Source organism: Chionomys nivalis, chromosome 3 (assembly GCF_950005125.1).
Source record: "Chionomys nivalis chromosome 3, mChiNiv1.1, whole genome shotgun sequence".
Taxonomy (NCBI): Eukaryota; Metazoa; Chordata; class Mammalia; order Rodentia; family Cricetidae; genus Chionomys; species Chionomys nivalis.
The window spans coordinates 47,814,223-47,833,804 of record NC_080088.1 but is presented as its reverse complement, the minus strand read 5'-3'; the positions used below and the strand labels follow the sequence as shown (position 1 = coordinate 47,833,804).

General features: G+C 37.5%; 1 protein-coding gene across 1 annotated transcript; it reads left to right on the top strand.

Moving 5' to 3' along the window:
• Positions 1 to 8,582: 8,582 nt before the first annotated feature.
• LOC130871262 (OX-2 membrane glycoprotein-like) lies at positions 8,583 to 17,700 on the top strand. The gene is made up of 5 exons (XM_057764634.1): positions 8,583 to 8,588; positions 9,440 to 9,767; positions 10,425 to 10,724; positions 17,392 to 17,494; positions 17,577 to 17,700. The coding sequence occupies exons 1-5, from the start codon at positions 8,583 to 8,585 to the stop codon at positions 17,698 to 17,700; spliced, it is 861 nt and encodes a 286-aa protein (XP_057620617.1).
• The last annotated feature ends 1,882 nt before the right edge of the window (positions 17,701 to 19,582 follow it).

Genomic DNA, 19,582 nt, shown 5'->3' with positions numbered 1-19,582 from the left:
GAGAGTGAACAGCCTTGACTTCTTCCTGATTTTAGTGGATTTGCTTTGAGTTTCTCTCCATTTAATTTGATGTTGGCTGTCAACTTGCTGTATGTTGCTTTTATCATGTTTAAATACGTACTTTGTATTATGAATGGGTGCTGAATTTTGTCAGCATCTAATGGGATGATTATATGTTTTTTATCTTTCAGTTTATTTATATGGTGGATTGTATTGACAGATTCTTGTATGTTTAACCATCCTTGCATCTCTGAAACTGACTTGATTTTGGTAACTGATTTTTTTTTTTTGTGTGTGTGTGTGTTCTTGGATTCGGTTTGCCGGTATTTTATTGAGTATTTTTTGCATCAATGTTAATGAGGAAGATTGGTAATTCTCTTTCTTGATTCAGTCTTTGTGTGTTTTCAGTATCAGGTAGCTTCATTTGGTGATGTTCTTTCTGTTTCTACTATGCAGAACAATTTTAGGAGTAAGGTATTAGCTCTTCTTAGAAGTTCTGTTAGAATTCTGCATTAAAACCATTTGGGCCTGTTTTTCTTTTTAAATATTTATTTATTTATTTATTTATTTATTTATTTATTTATTATGTATACAATAGTCTATCTGTATGTATGCCTGCCAGCCAGAAGAGGGCACCAGACCTTATTACAGATGGTTGTGAGTCACCATGTGGTTGCTGGGAATTGAACTCAGGACCTTTGGAAGAGCAGGCAATGCTCTTAACCACTGAGCCATCTCTTCAGCCCCCCCCCCCTTTTTTTGGAGACTTTTGATGACTGCTTTTATTTCCTTACAGGTTATAGTTCTATTTAATTTTGGTATATGGTATTTATCCAGAAAATTGTCCATTTCTTTTGCATTTTCCAATTTTATGGAGTACAGGTGTTTTTTTTTTTTTTGTTTTTTTGTTTTTGTTTTTTTTTTTTTTTGTATGACCTAATGATTCTCTGGATTTCCTCAGTGTCTGGTGGTATGCCCCCCTTTTTATTTCAGATTTTGTTAATTTTGATGTTTTCTCTTTGTCTTTTAATTAGTTTGGATAAGGGTTTGTGTATCTTGTTGATTTTCTCACAGAACCAGCTCTTTGTTTCATTGATTTTCTATATTGTTTTATTTGTTTCTATTTTACTGTTTTTTAGCCCTTAATTTGATTATTCCTTATAATCTACTCCTCCTGGGTGAGTCTTCTTTTTTGTTGTTGTTGTTGTTCTAGAGCTTTCAGACGTGCTTTTAAGTTGTTAGTGTGAGATTTCTCCTCTTTCTTTATGCTATTTCATTTAGTGCTATGAACTTTCCTGTTAGCAATGCTTCCGTAGTGTCCCATAGGTTTGGGTATATTCTGCATTCATTTTCACTAATTTTTTGGAAGTCTTTAATTTCTTTATTTCTTTCTTTCTTGACCCAGGGATGATTAAACTGGGCACTATTCAATATCCATGAGTTTGTAGGCTTTCTGTAATTAGTGTTTTGTTGAATTCTAAATTTAAATCGTAGTGATTCAATAAGATAAAAGGGGTTATTCCAATTTTTTTTTGTATCTGTTGAGGTTTGCTTTCTTACTGAGTATGTGGTCACTTTTAGAGAAGGTTCCATGAGGTGCTGAGAAGAAGGTATATTCTTTAGTGTTTTGGTGAAATGTTCTATAGACATCTGTTAAGTCCATTTGAGTCATGATATCTGTTAGTTCTTTCATTTTTCTTTTATGTTTCTGTCTGGTTGACCTGTCCATTGGGGACAGAATGTGTGTGTTGAAGTCTTCTGCTATTAGTGTGTGGGGCTTGATGTGCGATTTAAGCTTTAGCAATGTTTCTTTTACATATGGGGATGCTCTTGTATTGGGGGCGTTGATGTTCAGAATTGAGAGTTCATCTTGGTGGATTTTTCCTGTAATGAGTTGGCTAGAGAAGCTGAGGCAGGTGGGGGAAGGGCCGGGGTTTTGCCCAGGTACCAAGGGTCTAGACAGTGTAGTGCCCCGCTGTGTGGTTGCTCACTCACTACTTCATCCTTTCTGTGTGATCACAGCCTGTGTTTCCCACACTTGTTATTTGTATATTAATATTTTCCACCTCTTTTGAAATTTTTGGTAAGTTTTATGGATCTCAGACTTCAAGAAGTGTTCTAGGTAATATTCATGGCACTCTCTCATAAGTTCTTTGCATTTTAGATGTCATTTTCATATCTCCTCATTCATTCTTGATTTTGAGTTTGTTCCTTGTTCCCAACCTAGCTAAGTGTTTCCAAACTTTATCACCTCAAAACAAACAAAACAACAAAAAGTCTTATTTTACTGATGCTTTTATTTGCTTTTATAGTCTATCTGATTTATTTATTCTGTGATGACTTTTATTTTCTTCCTTCTGTTAATTTTGTGTTTAATCTGTTCTTTTTCTGCTTAAGTTAGAGTACATTATCCATTTAAGAGCTTTTGACTTTCTTACTGTGGGTGTTGACAGAAATATACATATTTCTTTCAACTGTTTTTGTTGCATTGAATAAGTGTGGCATGATATATTCATTCATTGATTTTTCAAAAGTGTGTTTTTAAATTTCTATAAGTTTGTGAATGTCAATATTTTCTCTTTTTCATCCTATTGAAATATATATTTTGTATGATTTCACCAGTATCTTGAATTTATTAAGAGACATTGCATGGCTCTATATCATTTATTTTTATGACATTTTATGTACATTTGAAAATAAATTATTTTTGCTAGTATTTGAAGAAATATTCTATGCATGTCTATTGGGTTAATTTAGTCTGTAACCATGTTCATTTTTACTGCTTCATTATTAATTTTACTGTTGAAAGTGGGGTACTGAAGCCACATACTGTTATTGCTCTGACATTTCTTCTCTATTCATGTGTGTTAATAGTTATGTACAGCTATTATACTGTCATAGACTCTTGATCAATTGATCCCTTTGTCAGCATATTATGACCTTCTTTGTCTCTTGTGCTTTTGTGAGTTTGTCGGCTAAAGTCTGTTACATCACCTTCAAGTTTAGTCTGTTACCTTGGTTACAATTTGCATGACACCCCCCCGCCCAATTACTTCACTTTTAATCTATTTGTGTTTTTAAAGCTGAAACAAGTCTCTTTGAGAATGTATAGTTAATAGTTAACCCACTCTTGACATTACTTCACTTGCCTTTAATTCTTTGTTGCTCTTTTACAGTTTCTTATGATATATTATAGTCATATTCTTCTCCCCTATTATTTCCTCTTATTTCTCCATACATTCCCATCGGCCCCTTTCTGCTTCCCAGCTGGTCCTGTTCCAACTTTTACATCCATCTTTAGCTCTTGAGACATGGTTTCCTTCAGAACATCTTGGTGGAATTTGACAAATTGTGTAAAATTTTGAATCTCTCTGTCACATCATTGCTTACAAAAAGAAATCTAGGACTAAGTTTTCAATTCAATAGAATTTGCTGCCAATTAACACAGCAACAGTAATGTTCATTGACTCAGAAGTCACCTGGCATCCCTGGCATCCTTATTCACACTCGGTGCTCTCTACCTCCAAAACCAGAGTTAAAAATAATAGTAACGATCACTTCATTTTTTTCTTTGGAAATTGACTTTGCTCTGCATGAAAGATGAAAATATCTCCTAGGTGGGCAATGATATTAAAGGTAAGGCATGTAGATGTAGTAAAAATTTATCTTGGTGATGAGAAGAAAGAAAGGTCTCTGGCATTTCAACCTCAGGAAAGACAAGTATTTATGTATTTTTGTGGGTGAGGTATACCCGACACATGACCTTAGTGACCTTTATTTTTACTGAGACAAAGTTTAAGGACGAAGTTAAAATAAGGAGATAATTTTTCATAAGGACTTATAAATGACTATGAAAGAGAAGGCTTATTACCCAGAATTGGTATGTTATTTAGCATGGAGGAGAGTGGCATGAATATACATGTCTGTGACATGCAGGCTAACTACTGATACCAATGCCAAGAAGCCAAGACCACTCTTCAGAGTATAGCATCATTTTCTGGTCCAAGGTTTGGGTTCTATAACCACGAAAGTTTATCTGGGTGTCTTAGTCAGGCTTTCTATACTGTGAAGAGACACCATAATCATGGCAACTCTTATAAAGGAAAACATTTAATTGGGGTTGACATAAGGGTTAGAGGGTTAGTCTATTATCATCATGGCAGGAAGCATGGCAGTGTGCAGGCAGACTAGGTGCTGGAGGAGCTGAGAGTTCTACATATGGATCTGGAGGCAGCATGAAAAGACAGAGACACTTGGCCGGACTTGAACATTTAAAACTCTAAAGCCCAACCTCAGTGACACACTTCCCCCTGCAAAACCACACATACTCCATCAAGTCTCATCGCCTCAGCCCTATCAAGTAGTGTTACTACCTAATGAAAAACCTTCAAACCTATAAGCCTATTGGGCTGTCTTTTTGAAACCAGCACACTGGGTGAAGTTTTATCTGTATCTTTCTGTATCTATTTTTGGGGAATATTATATTAAGGTGTGTTGCTTTTGTTTATACCGCATTTGTTTAAACTCAGGGAAGCTGTGACTCTTTGCCTGGCTAAAATACGTGATAGTCCTAAAAAAGAGCTAAATGGCCAATAGCAAGGCAGGAGCAAAGATAGGTGGGCCTGGCAGACAGTATAAACAAAGAGAATAAATAGCAGGAGAAGTGAGGAGAAGGAGAAGCAAGAGAACAAAGAGAAGAAGATGTCAGGGGTTAGTCACCCTGTCACTCAGTCAGCCACGGAGTAAGAAGGAAAGTAAGACATGAAATAAGAAAAGGAAAAAGTTCAGAAGCAAAAGGTAGTTGGGATAATGAAAGTTAAGAAAAGCTGACTAGCAACAAGCTGAGTAAAGGCCAGGCATGTATAATTAAGAATAAACTTTTGTGTGTGTGTTTATTTGGGAGCTGGGTGGTAGGCACCTCAAAAGGGCAAAAAAAAAAAAATTAAAAAAAATAAAAAATAAAACATCAAGCAAAAATATGTAATTGTATCTGTATTTATGCAGATCTATATATATATTCTAGTTTATCTAGCCATATAGAATTCGACAGGTGTTGAGAGTAAGAGGAGATTAGGGGTGTGTATTGCCACACCTTGGAGTAAAATCATTGCAAAATATCTTGCAATATTTTGGCAGGAAACAGTAGAAGATAATTACAGTCTCCTTTTTACAAATGTTCTGCTAGAAACAAGATATTCTGACTGTTAGTGAAGATTTTCATCAGGAGAGTCAATGGGGTTTTCACTCCATTGCCTTCTCCACCTCTTAATGCTTCCTGTCTGCACACAAGAATCAGGTAAGTCTTGATTTCTTTTGTAGATGTTAAGTGGAAGTTAATGGCAAAATCGCCAGACTATAGACCATTTACTTTTATCCTAGTAAAAGGTAAAGAGGGTGAAAAACACCAAAAAAAAAAAAAAAAAAAGGTAAAGAGGGATCTATGCTTGGTTCTGTGTATTAATCATGCACACATAAAAACACAGAGCTGGCACATCATTTAATGTGAGAATAGTTGAAACAATGACTACAGAAAATTGGAGAAAGGGGAGAATGATGGCAAGCATGCAGCTTCTGAGGTATGTGCACCGTGCTCAAACAAGATAGTCCCTATGCCTGATTTATGTACATATAAAGGTGGCAGACCAGCTAGCTGCAGGGGATCTTTTCACAAAGTCTGTTTGTTGCTGTTTTTGTAATTTTGCCCATGTTCACAGTCAAACAACATACATAACATTTAATTTTGAGGTTGAGCTGTTTTAAATCTTTTCTTGGTAATTAAGAGCTTTTATTATGTGGGCAAGCTTATATAAAATTTGCTTTATGGATTTGTCTATCATTACAAACTGACCTAATTTAAACATTCAACAAATATTGTCTTACTATTTTCTGATCATTATGAATGATTGAATTAACAGCATCTAATCCATCAGTTTTCTTCACAAGGTAATAGCTAGTGTCCTTAAGAATTCAGATGTAGGGTCTAGAGAGGTGGCTCAGTAGTTAGGAGCACACAGTACTGTATTGGAGTATCCAGGTTCTCTTCCAAGCACCTACTTTAGGAGGTTCACAACTGCCTGTAAATCCAGTTCCAGGGGATCCAAAGACCTCCTCTGTCCTCTGTAAACACTCAAGGGCACATAGCCTGTGCCACAAGCATAATTAAAGAACTAGAATAAATCTTTAAAAAATAATTGAGGAAACCAAAAATATTTTAAATTCAACAGGGACGGGGCTGAGGTTTCATTGATAAAGTTTATGATTAGCATAAGTGGAGTCCAGGGTTTAATCTCTAGCCCTAAGTAAGAAAACTGCATAAATATATAAAATGCATAATGAGAAATTCTTCTCTCAGGAAGTAGCTCATACTATAAAAGAGAAGAGGAACTGGGAGCCAGCCATGATGAGGGGCAAAGCAGTTCAGACAGTGATTGACAGCTTGGTTGTTCCTTTTTTGTGTTGTTAGTTTGGGTTTTCTCTTGTAGTGTTCAGTCCTTCCCTGAAGGCAAGGGTCAAACTATCTATGGAAACTAAAATGTTTACCGTGACTTTTAGCTGTCAGATGACCCCATGTTCTCATTTTGTTCAACACTGTGAGTCAGGTAATGTTAAGCCTGTTATGAAGAGGAAAATGTTGAGGTGCAGGAAAATAAAGTAATGCTAGAAGACCGCAGTCCTGCAAATCACCCCAGGTGAAAACGCGGGCGCACAGAACTGACTGATGAACACAGTGTTTCTCTAAACGATAAACATGCCGCACACATGTGAGAGGTTAGTGATGCTGTGGGCACAGTTTAGATCCACCACATTCATGTTGATAAATATTTGAAAAGAAAAGTTTCTCATAATTTGATCGTGGAAATGGAATGAATGAGAGAAAAACGTATGACATCATATGAGTTATGTGGATCAAGCTGTGGTTGTGTTTTTAGCCTTTATATTTAAATAAAGCATGTATTTGGGAAAGTAGATAATACTCCATAGCAGTGTTTAGACCCTTAACTTTTACGGTCCACGTTTTCACATTATGGGTTTATTTTATCTGTTGTTGACTTAAAAAATATATAAGACCATTTAGCATCAATTCAATTGCTTCTGGTTTCTTTATATAATGGCAGAATTTCTTAACATTTTTAGAGGAAATGTATTTATTGAATCTCATTGTTGAATGAATTCCTTTGTGTAGTACTATAATTTATTTATACAATTTAAAAAATATTTATTTATTTTATGTATATGAGTGCTCTATTGACCTTATGCCAGAAGAAGGCATCAGAGCCCACTATAAATGGTATTGAGACATGAGACACCATGTGTTGTTGGGGAATAGAACTCAGGACCTTTGGAAAAGCAGCCGGTGTTCTTAACCACTGAGCCTTCTCTCTATCTAAATTTTTGTTTTGTTTTGTTTCTGTTTTTCAAGACAAGGTTTCTCTGTGTAGCCCTGGCTGTCCTGGAACTCTGTAGACCAGGCTGGCCTCAAACTCAGAGAGATCCACCTGCCTCTGCCTCCCAAGTGCTGGAGTTAAGTGTGTGTATCACCACACACAGCCCAACTTTTGTTTTTTTTAACATACTATTTTTGTTCATTGTTTGAGAATTTCATATAATGCATTTTGATCGTATTTACCTGTAGCCTCCTATTTGAAATGAGGTCTATGTGCTCAAAGATAAGCATAAGAGAAACCAGAATTATTAAACATGTGTAATTTCTTCTTTGAGGGAAGAAATTGATACCTATTCTCCCAGAAACTGGAGTAGATGTTTTCTAACAACCTGGTGATCTTTTGCTATTCTATGGATCCAGGCTTCACCTGAACCCCCCAAATCCTGAGCATTGTATACCAGTCAATAGAGCCTATCCTTATGAAAGGCATTCTCATGCAATAGAGTTTTTTGTTATGCTTATTACAAGCCCATTCCCCCCCCTAGGCTTAGACTCCTGAGCACTGTTTCTCAGTCAGTAGTACCCATTCCTGTGAAAAACGTCACAGGTGCTTTGCTAAAGTGATATATTTTGCAGATGAGTTTTGATGTAGCCAGCTTTGTTGTGATAATTGTTACGTGGTAACACTCCCAAAGTTTTACTGGGTTTAAATATTTAAAAAAAATACTTTTCATCAGACTCTAGAAGTTTTTGCCCAGCACTAGTCAGCTAAAGTCAAGCTGAATCCATGTTTCAGTCTTACCTCACCCAAATCATTGCCCTGCCCGCTGTGACCCATGCAGATACCCCCACATATATCTGCCACTCTTCCTCTTGTGCCGCTCAAATCCACCCTCTTCTCCCCACTGCAACTTCGTGGCCTTTTAAAAAATTAGCTGACTGAGTCTAATTTGTTCTGCTCTTATATCCATGAGTATGGGTCTATCCTCTGTAGTGTGGCATGAAATATATTCCTCATTTGCAATTCGATTTTGATCATGGAAATCTTGTTCGTGTTTTTGGAGAATACATGTATTAGCTTCTATTAGGTGTATGTTAGGGGTAGACTTGCTGCTTAAAGGGTATGCTTATAGTCAGTGATAAGATAACCCCGAGGGTTGCCACTGAGTACCCAACAGAATTTACACTTCCTTCGGCAATGTGGGTGAGGTGTATCGTTTCTGCAAATTCTCAATAAAACTTGACATTGCTTGTCTTTCATTTTAGACAACTGGTGCATATGTAATCCTAGAGTAGTCTGCATTTCCTTGATGACAAAATCGAGCAATTTAAGTACATGAACTATCCATCAAGGTGTTGAATAATTCATAACCTAGGGTACATAAGTACATATATGTATAATTATGATACAAGTTTAGCACATATATATGCTAAGCAAAGTTTTATATATATATATATATAACCTAGGGTACATAAGTACATATATGTATAATTATGATACAAGTTTAGCACATATATATGCTAAACAAAGTTTTATATATATATATATATATATATAACCTAGGGTACATAAGTACATATATGTATTAAGCAAAGTGTTTTTATATAAATATATCATATATATTTATGTATATATATTTATTTTCTTAAATTTTTACCCTTAATAGTTACTTATTAGGTAATACGTGCTAGAATTCATTTTAGAAACAAGATATTCAATGTTGAGGAACAACTGTAGTTTGTTCTCTCTCTTTCTCTCTCAGTTCTGAGGATCAAATATAAGGCCTTGCCTATGCCAGGCAAGCATTCTCCTACTGATACTGTACATAGGTTATGGCTCCACACGTTTTCCTGTTCATTGAGACGTAGTTTCTCTTTCTATCATAGATTGCTCTTGAATGCACGATCTCTTCCTCAGTCTGGAGTGTGTCATTTTCTGTTGTGCAGAAGAGGCAAATAGGATGGTAATCATAAAACCAAGTGCTCTTAGGAACACTGGGGTAAATGGATGTATATTTCCCTTAACACTGGACCTTGTTTTCAGTGTATTCACAGGAAATAAAGCATAAGAATTATGAAACAGCTGTACTGGGAAGAAATGTGACCATCTTCTGCAATTTGACAAGTCTGGAAAATGTTCTGCAAGTCACCTGGCAGAAAATTGAAGGCTCTTTGCTACAAAATATCGGCACTTACAGCCATAAATACGGAGAAAATGTTCTTCCACCTTATATAAACAGGCTGCACTGCAAGATCCTGGAACCCAATGCCTCCTTCATAATCATCCAAGAAGTGACGTTTGAAGATGAAGCCTGCTACAAGTGTCTGTTTAACACCTTTCCACATGGCAGTCATGGAGGACAAACCTGCCTTAACATCCTAAGTATATAACCCTTTCTCTAGGGTCCTATTATGGGGGCAGACATCATGGAGTTATAGTGTTTAAGGGCATGGTCTAGAGAAAGGAAGTTAGATGGCGAAAAAACTTTGATGAGTCCAAGTGACTTAGACAGGAGAAAATCATGGAGGCCCATGAGACGGTGAGCTGAGGCAGGACCTTCTACCACCCCACATCAGTTCTTCACAGTATACTGCATTGGCTTCAATGAAGTGAAAAAAACCCAGAAGAGCATCAGAGTTTTGTTACTAAGGCAAGGAGAAGGTAGGGTAAAGGAAAGAGACAGCAGAAACGATCAAGGAAAGGGGAAGCCTAAGGGAATTAGGGTTCTCCAGTCCTCAAATAAGCAATTTATCCCAGGACTAGTGAGAACACAGGAGTTCTTTATTGTGCTGCTATAAGCATGAAATACTGGGGGCGGGGGTGTAATATAACTTAGAATTGCATAGAAGTTCAGATAGCAGTCAGTAAACAGAGCAAAAGGTATTGAAAGTTTTATCATATGTGATGTGTGGTACCTAAGAGGAATATGTTTTCAGCATTTATATGTCATATAAAAATTGGGGGGGGGGGAAGCCATTCATTAACAGCATACCAAAGTTGATTGTATTAACTTCATTTCCTTCCCTCTCTTTGCCTCAGTTGTTCCTGAATTAATAACTGAACTCCATCCTGTTCCTGGCTCTGAAGATCTCCTTAACCTTCATTGTTCAGGGGTGGGAAAGCCTGCTCCTGGAATCTCCATTTACCCTTCAGAAGCACTAGTGCTCACACAGGAAGAGTACTTTACTAAGAACCCAAATAGCACAGTGACCACCACTAAAATATACAACATCTCTTTGAAAGCTGTTAGGTCCTTGGGCCTCCAGCACCTGGTTGTGTCCATGACTCACCCCCTAGAATATAAAGAGAAGATAGTTCATCTGCCCGTAAAGCAAGAAGGTAAGTAGAAGTGACATCAATTCTGGGGGCCAGGGGGTTGGAACTAGGGAAACAGCTTAGTCTGTAGAATGCTTGCCACGAGAGCATGGAAACCCAAGTTTGAACCCCAGCACCCACATAAAAAGCCAGGTATAGGTGTGTCCTTGTGATCCCAGAGCTGGGGAAGTGAGAAAAGGCAAATCCCTGGGCTCACTGGCCAGTCAGCCTGGAGTAATCAGTGATCCTTGGGTCCCAGTGAAAGTCTCCTAGAAAAATGAAATAAAACTAACAAAATCACAAGCTAGACAGCTCCTCTGATTGATCTCTGGTTTCCAGTACATACATTCACACACACATACTTTCAAATGCACAAAGAAGCTCAGACATTTACACACATGTACACATACAAGCATGTACTTACACATGCACAAGCATGCACACACATAGACACACAAGAGAGGATGAGAGAGTAGAGATATTTATCATTTTAAAAATCCATAATGAAAAATATTCATGTTAATCAGCTGTTTTTGAAGAAGTAAACCAATATAATGCACACATATGATTAAGAAGTCAAGCAATGAAGCTGGGCATAGTAGCATGCACCTTTAATCCCAGCACTTAGGAGGTAGAAGCATGAGGATCTCTGTGAGTTCATGGCCAGCCTGGTCTACATAATGAGTTCCAGGACAACCACAGCTATATAGTGAGACCCTGTCTCTGAATAAAACGAGCAGTGGGATTCCTTACAGCAACTCTTCCCTTACTTAATTGCTTGCCACTCATCGTTTTGATTTTCCTTTAGTGCAGGCTTGCCAATTAGTCACTTTTACTTTTTTCCACATACTATCTTTATTTTTTAAATTAGGATAGAATGTATTCTATTAAAATGTATGACTTGAAGGTTGTTGGTGTTTTCTAAGTACTTTGCAATTATCACTGATGTGTAATTACACAACACTTCCATGATTCCCTGAAGAAACCAAACACCTTCTAGCAGTAGCAAAATTTCCAATGGCTGAAGCGTGTGGCCTCCCCATTGCCCGGTAGTCACCAGCTTGTTTTACATACAGATGGATTTATCTATTGTGGTTACTTCATACACAAGCAAAAACATTATATGTTGTTCTTTGCCTGTAACTTCTTTCATGTAGCAGAGTTTTCAAGGTTCATCAGCATGGTGACATGTATCATTACTTGAATTTTTCCATGAGTAAAAAGTATTCTACAGTATAGATACACCACACCTCACTTATCTATGCTTCAGTTGATAGATATTTGGATTATTTACATTTTTGGCTACTGTGGATAATTCCTCTTGAGCATTTATGCATAAGGTTTTATGTAAGTATATATATCATTTCCCTGGGAATAAAAGAAGTGTCCTTTGTGGGTTTTATGGTAGATTAAATGTTCATTGTTTTTAGGAACTGCCAGTGGTCAAACGGTTTCAAGTTTCCAGCAGCCATGTGAGTCTGGTTGATTTTTCTTTGCATCTTTGCCAATACTTGTTATTCTATAGATAGAAGGGATCTCTCCATATGGCCTCGAACTCACGGAAATATGCTTACCTCTGCCTCCCGAGTGCTGGAATTAAAGGCGAACGCCACCACTACCCTGCATGTCTAAGTGTTTGTAGTAGGCCTAATTTTCTGTATGTCCTTAATCCCAGCACTCAGGGAGGCAGAGGCAGGTGGATCTCTGTGAGTTCAAAGCCAGCCTGGTCTACAGAGTGAGTTTCAGAACAGCCAGATATACACAGAGAAATAGTGTTGGGGCTTTGATTCAGTGAGAGAGGAACTTGTTTGCCGTGGGCAAGGATTTAAGTTTGATCTCTATCTGGGAAAAAAATGGAAAGTTGCAGAAGTCATATGACTTCTTCAGGGGAAGAACAAAGCCCCAGAATAGAAGGAATAAGCTCTCCTTGCGGCAAGGCCCTGGAGACCCTCACCCATTTTGGCAAAGACTGTGGACACAAAGCCTATGGACAGTTCACTGCATAATTCTGGCCATGACCCCAGGAACATGTGTGCTACCTGCTTTCCAGCTTTCACAGTACAAGCCGTATGGCTGGCTGCCTGGAGTTTCATTTTCTCAGCATTATAAAATGGCTACTAAAAAAGAAAAACGTTCTCTGATGATGACTCTCCTCTGAGTGAGCCACAGGGAGTGTCCTTAAAAATACACTGGACTTGATACAGCCCCTAAAGTCTTTGCTGTTTTAGGTGTGGCCATGAACTTCCTAAGAACAGGGTGTTGCCTTTCCCACCCACCCTATGACTAGCCAGAAAGAGGCACAGAAGTTCATGAAGTTTAATATTACAAATCTGCACGATTTTAACAACAAGAGCCTAGAAGAAATGCTAAATAAATAGATAATATCAAGAGTTAATGGGAACAGTCTAGGAACAGGAAATTAAGTAGAATCATAGACGCCCACGGGTCTCTCATGGCTGTGCCAACAACATAAGAAGTTGAGAGGAGAAGGACGTGAGAGCAGGGGATGAACAGTGCCAGCCTTATAGAACAGGTTATGGTGACACACACCTTTAATCCCAGTAGCCACAATGACACGCACCTTTAATTCCCGTAGCTCCACTAGCTTGCCATAGAAACCAGGTTGCAGTGGTGCATGCCTTTAATCACAGACTAGAAAGGAATATAAGACAAGGGGAGACAGCTCTCAAAACACAGTCTCATTCTGAGATTCATGGAGGCAAGATCGTCACTCAGACTGAGGTTGAGGTAAGAGTCAGTGGCTGGCTGTTTTGCTTTTTGGATCTTTAGGATGAACCCCAATTTGTGACCATAAGTTTTTATTAATTGTGCTTCATTTAATCATGCTTCACTAGACCCTATGAACTCTCTATGATTTGGGAAATTTTTAATATTTTAAAAGAATTGTCGAAAGTAATTTATTCAGGTTTTCTGAATAGTTGCAAAGGGAAGCTTGGGCCCAGACTAACTAGGTGAACTCTTGAACTCAAGCCATCTCTTATTAATCACTTTCAAAAATACCACTTTTATTATTTTACAACTTTTTTTTATCCCACATCAATCCTTTTTATTATTTTACAGCTTTCCTTTTCACAACCTTGTCTACCTGGTCTTTATAACTCCTTACTTCAGTTACTGAGCTTTGAACCTCCATTCCCAGCAGAACAAAAGTGTCGTTTTCTATCTTCCTCAGAGCCCTAGATCAAGTGGAGTTCCTGGGTTTCCAATGAACTGTTTCTGTCACTTCCTCCTGTAGAGTCTAGAAATGTTGTTCACAGTCTATAAAGCTTGGCTCCATTTCCATAATCCTCTCATGTCCAGGTAAATACTAGGAGCATGCTATGGAAGCAGAGTTACTGCTGTGACTTGTCCTCATCTCTCACTCTCATGGAATCTCAAATCATTCTCTCCTAAAAGTTTATGCATTCATCTCCTCTTTTTCATTTCATATTTCACAGCCAATAGAATATTTTGTTTCTACCAATATTACCACTGGCTTCAATGTGTCTAGTTTTAATGTGTCTCAACCCTCACAAGCCTTGTTGAATTAGTTTGTTTCTTGTTTGCACTAATCAGCAGCACTGCCATCACAGTGGATGGCATTGTCCCCATGGTTAATCCAAGATATAGTGATGGAAGTCACCCACTACGGGCTTTTCGATGGTTCTATCTGTTAACATTCTTGAGGGAATCGTTTTATTGATTATAATTAATAATTATTACTTTTATTATGGGAAAATGTATAAGATAAGCCTAACATAAAAATAGAATAACATTTGAACATATCAGGAGTAGCCTAAAGAAATCTCCAGTCACAAAACTTTTACCAAGGAAAGGGTTATCCTAATATTTAAAAAGTCAAGAAGGGTTATCCTAATATTTCAACAATCAAGAGTATTAACTCATTTCTCTCTCAGATTCTCAACTCCAAACTGTCTGAACTGGAAGGGAATTTGTACTTTCTTTCTAGTTCCTTCCCAACTGTTTTACTTTGATTAATGGCAAAATACATTGCCTAGCACCTGAGAATTCTCGAACCAGTCAATCAGCCTCCACTATTCTCTGATGTCAAGTAAAGTCTTCCTTCTAGCTTCAACAAGGGATGCAAGATAACAGTTAATCTTTCACATTGTAGAGAAATGGTCTAATTATTTTTGTTCCATGGCTCAGAGAGTTGGTGACCATTTTGCCACAAACAAATTATTTGAAATAATAAATACCTGTATGAAATAAAGCAGTCCTGAATTGCCACACAGCCTGGAGGTTTTCATTAGCTCTATGCTATCTAAAGCTCACCAACTTTTCATTTGAGCTTTGTAGACCAAAGCATGCTACATGGCATCCCTTGATTTGATTTCAGATTCATGGATGCATTACAGGCTTCAGAGAGCTAAGGAAACAGTCATCCATCCTAGTGAAACCTTCCCTTGCTTAAGGCCTTTACAACACACTTGTCAGAGAGTGGAATGTGTTGGAGGAATTCTCTTCTCCCTGCTTCTCCTGGGCAATACCTTAGAATCTCAAAGACATAGGTATGAAGATCCTGGGGTCTTTGTGTCTACTGAATTTCAGATGCCAACCTATGGGGACACAGTTGGGACAAAACTCAGTTTTAAATATAAGCATAGGACATAGAAAGAGCTTTACTACCAGAATCTACAATAAATGGGATCCAAATTATTCTGCAAGAGAGAATAAGGCTTAGAAGACTACATCGACCACTCAATTAATACTGTTTACACAGTACGTGTTTGTGATAAGTGTAACAGTACTCCATGAATCTTAAAATAAAAATCAAAGAATATTGTTTCTTTCTTCTAACTGTACATTGAAAAGAAAAGCAGTTTACTGCAAACCCAGAGAATAGGAAGTTCTATGAATTTCTCTTTCCTTCCGTGCTATACATCAGCACAAGGTTATGAGTTTTCTAGGCTCTCTCTTGGTAACACAGGGTACAGTAAACCTCTGGCTATCAGTCTTGTATACTGACAGCTTTCCCAGAATTCCCAAAATGAGAATGAAGTGAGACCCTGAAATGACATAATTTGGTAAGAAGATCTGTTCTGTGTTGTCCCACTATTAAGATATAATGACTGACATTTTGTTTTAGAGCTAGCGGGAAGGATCCATTTTTTCCAGAATTTTATCACATTAACCCACGCACCAAGGAGAATCACTAATCATCAGTAAATTCTGAATGTTTTCTCAACTCATAGAGTATTTCCTCCTGTTAACTGATTTGTTTTGTGAACCTCTCACTAAAAGTACATTAAAGCATCTGGGGTGGCTTTTACTTCATTTTAAAATCCATGACTACTTTTTTTCATATTATCTGAAAGATTGTATAAACATCTTCAAATTCTTTTAAGGAACCGTTTTATCTTTTGAGAAGCAAGTTTTAATTTAAAATTTCTTTTTCGACTTAAAATGAAAATGATTTATTTTTATTAGGTTATATCTCTGGCATTTTCATACAATGATTTCTCTCTTCTTTTCTTCTTCCTTATCTCCCTCTTGATCCTCCCACCCGAGCCTCACACCCCTTCTCCCCACACCCACTCTCCTAGGCTCATGACTTTTGGTCTTTGGCCCACTTAGTTTAGTCAGAGCTGTCAATGGCAATATCCACTGGAGACTATGGCATCACAAGGGGATGGCTACACAACTGAAAGCAAGGTTTTCCACTTTCCCTGAATGTAACAGTAGGAAATCGTTCAAGATTGCAGAGTGGAGAATTCTGAGCTTCTCCTCCACCCAGGCTTGGCAGTGGCTGGGCTAGAAGTGTTTTTCTTTCCAAGGACATTTCCTCATTACACATTTTAAGGAAGTTATATATTCTCAAGTGTATCTAGAAATAATAGCTTGAAACTTCTCTGTCACTAATTGTCTTCGTCCTTCCCCTTCAGAGCTCATTCTTCTGTCGTGTTACATGTTTGCTAGGTCCGTTTCCTCACGAGATTTTGTCACTGAAGGTCACGTGAATATTCTTCCTCTTTTCTTTGGTGGTTTTTAATTTAATGATATTTTTAAGGAGTCTCAAAAATATTAGAGATAAGTATTTGTGTTCTGTTTATTTTTTGAAACAGAAGTTGGCCACCTCATTTTCCAGATTAATTTTCCCAAGTCATAACTGGGATTATATAAATTAAATACCATAAGCATTTTCTATAAATCTATTGGCTGTGTTCATATGGTTAATTTTAATTCTTTATTAAAATGCAACTGTTAATAAGAAGTAATTTATCAATTCAAGGTTCTGCCTTGCTTAGTTTTATGTTAAATACTGGGGATGTGAATTCCCGATTCTGGTGAGTTTTCATGTGTTGTTTCTCTGCTTTGTTAGAATTGCCTTCAGAGAAGATGTCATATTTCAATGCAAAGTTCTTCATGTTCAATCTCTTTCACCTACCCCAAATGTAGTACGTCACTGAAAAGGAACTGTAAAAACTCAATAAAACCACATCAGTGCCAAAGTGTCTCGCTTAAAGGCATGCACTTCCTTAATTATATTCGAGGAAAGAAAGAACTACTCTGTAAGAGCTTACCTTTCTTTCCATGGTAATTAGAAAACATCGAGTAAATTTGAATGTCAATTATGCAAACCCAGAAAACATTACAAATAAGTTAAAGGCTCCAAGATGACAGCACAGTGTAACCAAAGAAATACCATGCTCTGGTCTGTGTTTTTCAGGTACCGTGGATCATTTCAGGATAACTGCAATTATATTCATCATTTTATTTCTCATTTCATGTGTCATCGGTGCTCTTTCCTATATTTACTTTAAAAAGAAAAGGTAAGCTGTAGGATAACCTGTTGTGACAGAGACACCGGATACGATAGTGCTAGTTGGAAATACTATTTTTAAAAATTTCCAGGGGTTCTGGAAAATTCCGTCATGCAGAGAGTAGTGAAAGAAAACTCATTTCCACATCCTTGACAATTTCTGAAGTTGATTGGTTATACAAGAAGGCCATGGACAAGCATTTATGTTTATGGTGAATTGAGTGTAATATTCTTTCTTATTTTTTAGAAGGAAAAATTATTCATTATTATTTTATGTGTATGTGAGTGTTTCCAGTGTGTGTGTGTGTACTCTACAAGTGTGTGTCTGGTGCCTGTGGAGGCCAGAAGAGAGTTCTAAAGCTTGAACTGGTTGCTGGCAGTTGAAACTGGTTGCTGGGAGCTGAAGCCTTTACTGATGAGTCAACTCTTTAGCCCCATGTTTAAGACTCTTTATTGAGACCAGATTTTCACGGGAGACAGCAGAGGATTCAGGACAGTAGGTGCGAGGAAGTGTCTGAGTGTCAAAACAAGGCTTAGAAGGAAAGCCTGGGATATGTGCCCCTGAGGTATAGAGTGAAGCTGAGATTTTATCTTATAAGTTAATATAGTAAAATGCTCACCCATAGACAGCTCCCCTGGTGGACAGAGGTATATGATAGGGAGGAGATCAATGGAAATATGAAAATCCTAGCCCGTGGCAGCAGGAACTATAGTCATAATTGGTAGCGTGTGATTTGTCTGTCTGTTTTTTAAATTAAAAAAATAGTGGGGTTTTTATTCTGCTCCATCTTGATCCAGGGAAATATATAAACCAAGGAAATGTGACAATTGATCTATAATCTAGAAGGCTCTCTCACTGGGATGTGGAAAAGATGCCTTGCAGGACAAGAACGAAGGAGCATTTTGAAGAGACAGCTACAGTAGTCAGGAGACAGACGGAAACTGTCTAGACTGAAGAGGTGGAAAAGAGGAGGAGGGGTTAAGGTTCTACTCAGGATCTGAAGGCTTCCTGAGGGACAGGAATGGAGAATGAATGAGAGGCAAGAATTATCTTACTCAAAGTAAGTGTTTTAGCAGTAAAGAGAACTTTTACAAATATGTACAGAGGGAGAGCAAGCTTTGGAGGGAGGATTAAGAATTCTGCTCTAAATGTTGTTATTTTTAAATGCCTATTTTATACTTGAGGGAGTATGTTAATTAAGTATCAGCAGCATGAATCTAGGATTTGTGGAGCAGACGATAAGTTTAGAATATATATGTTATGATCTCCGTGGAGATCACAAACTATTGCTTCAAACTTTAATGTAAAAACAACAGGCCGGTTCTAGTATTTTGGTGAACTGCTCAAGAGAATTTGTGTAGCAATCTATCAAATTTTACTTAATAGCCTGCTCTTATAATGTGCTGTCATGGGAAGGAGTGTTTGGTCAGTATGTACTTGATTTCTGTAACATTGTCCCGGTCTCTCTAGGTCAGAGAACACGCCCGTCTCATTATCGACGCTGCTGCCTGGACCATCATCAACAGAACCTGAGGGCTTAATGGGCCACCACCATCAGCCAGGCATAAATGATAGTGTGCATTTATTTTTTTCTGTCTCTGCATAGCATTTAAGTTTAAGAAAAAGCATTCTAAATTAAAGCTTGCACTGGCTAGCAGCAATTGCCATTTTAAAAATAAGTGGAGAAAAATGTTTTTATAATGTCATCGCAGGCAGCAGTAGATTCAAGTGGGGCTTTATTAATATTAATGTCTTTAAGTTTTGAAATTAAAATTAGATTTATTTTAACTGATACATAAAAATTAAAGATATTTATGGAATACATTTGATAGCAGATTAAACGTATCTGCTTATTCAGACATTCCTCAGTTTTTTTTGTACCTAAAACTTAAATGCTTTCTGCTAGGTTTTAAAGATATACAGCACACAATCAGTATCTATAATTACCCTTCTGGACATTTGTACAAAGAAGTCTCACTGACATCGAATTATAGCCTAGTCCTGCTGATCAACCTCTCCTTATCACTCCTACCCTCTACTAACCCAGACGCTACCGAACACTACTCTACTCTCAACTCGGACATGAGTTTTGTAGAT

Bases quoted from the DNA above. Each gene is read 5' to 3' on its own strand.
- LOC130871262 (XM_057764634.1), top strand. The intron at 9,768-10,424 runs GTATATAACCCT...TCTTTGCCTCAG, and splicing joins AACCTGCCTTAACATCCTAA to TTGTTCCTGAATTAATAACT. The intron at 17,495-17,576 runs GTAAGCTGTAGG...AAAAATTTCCAG, and splicing joins ATTTACTTTAAAAAGAAAAG to GGGTTCTGGAAAATTCCGTC.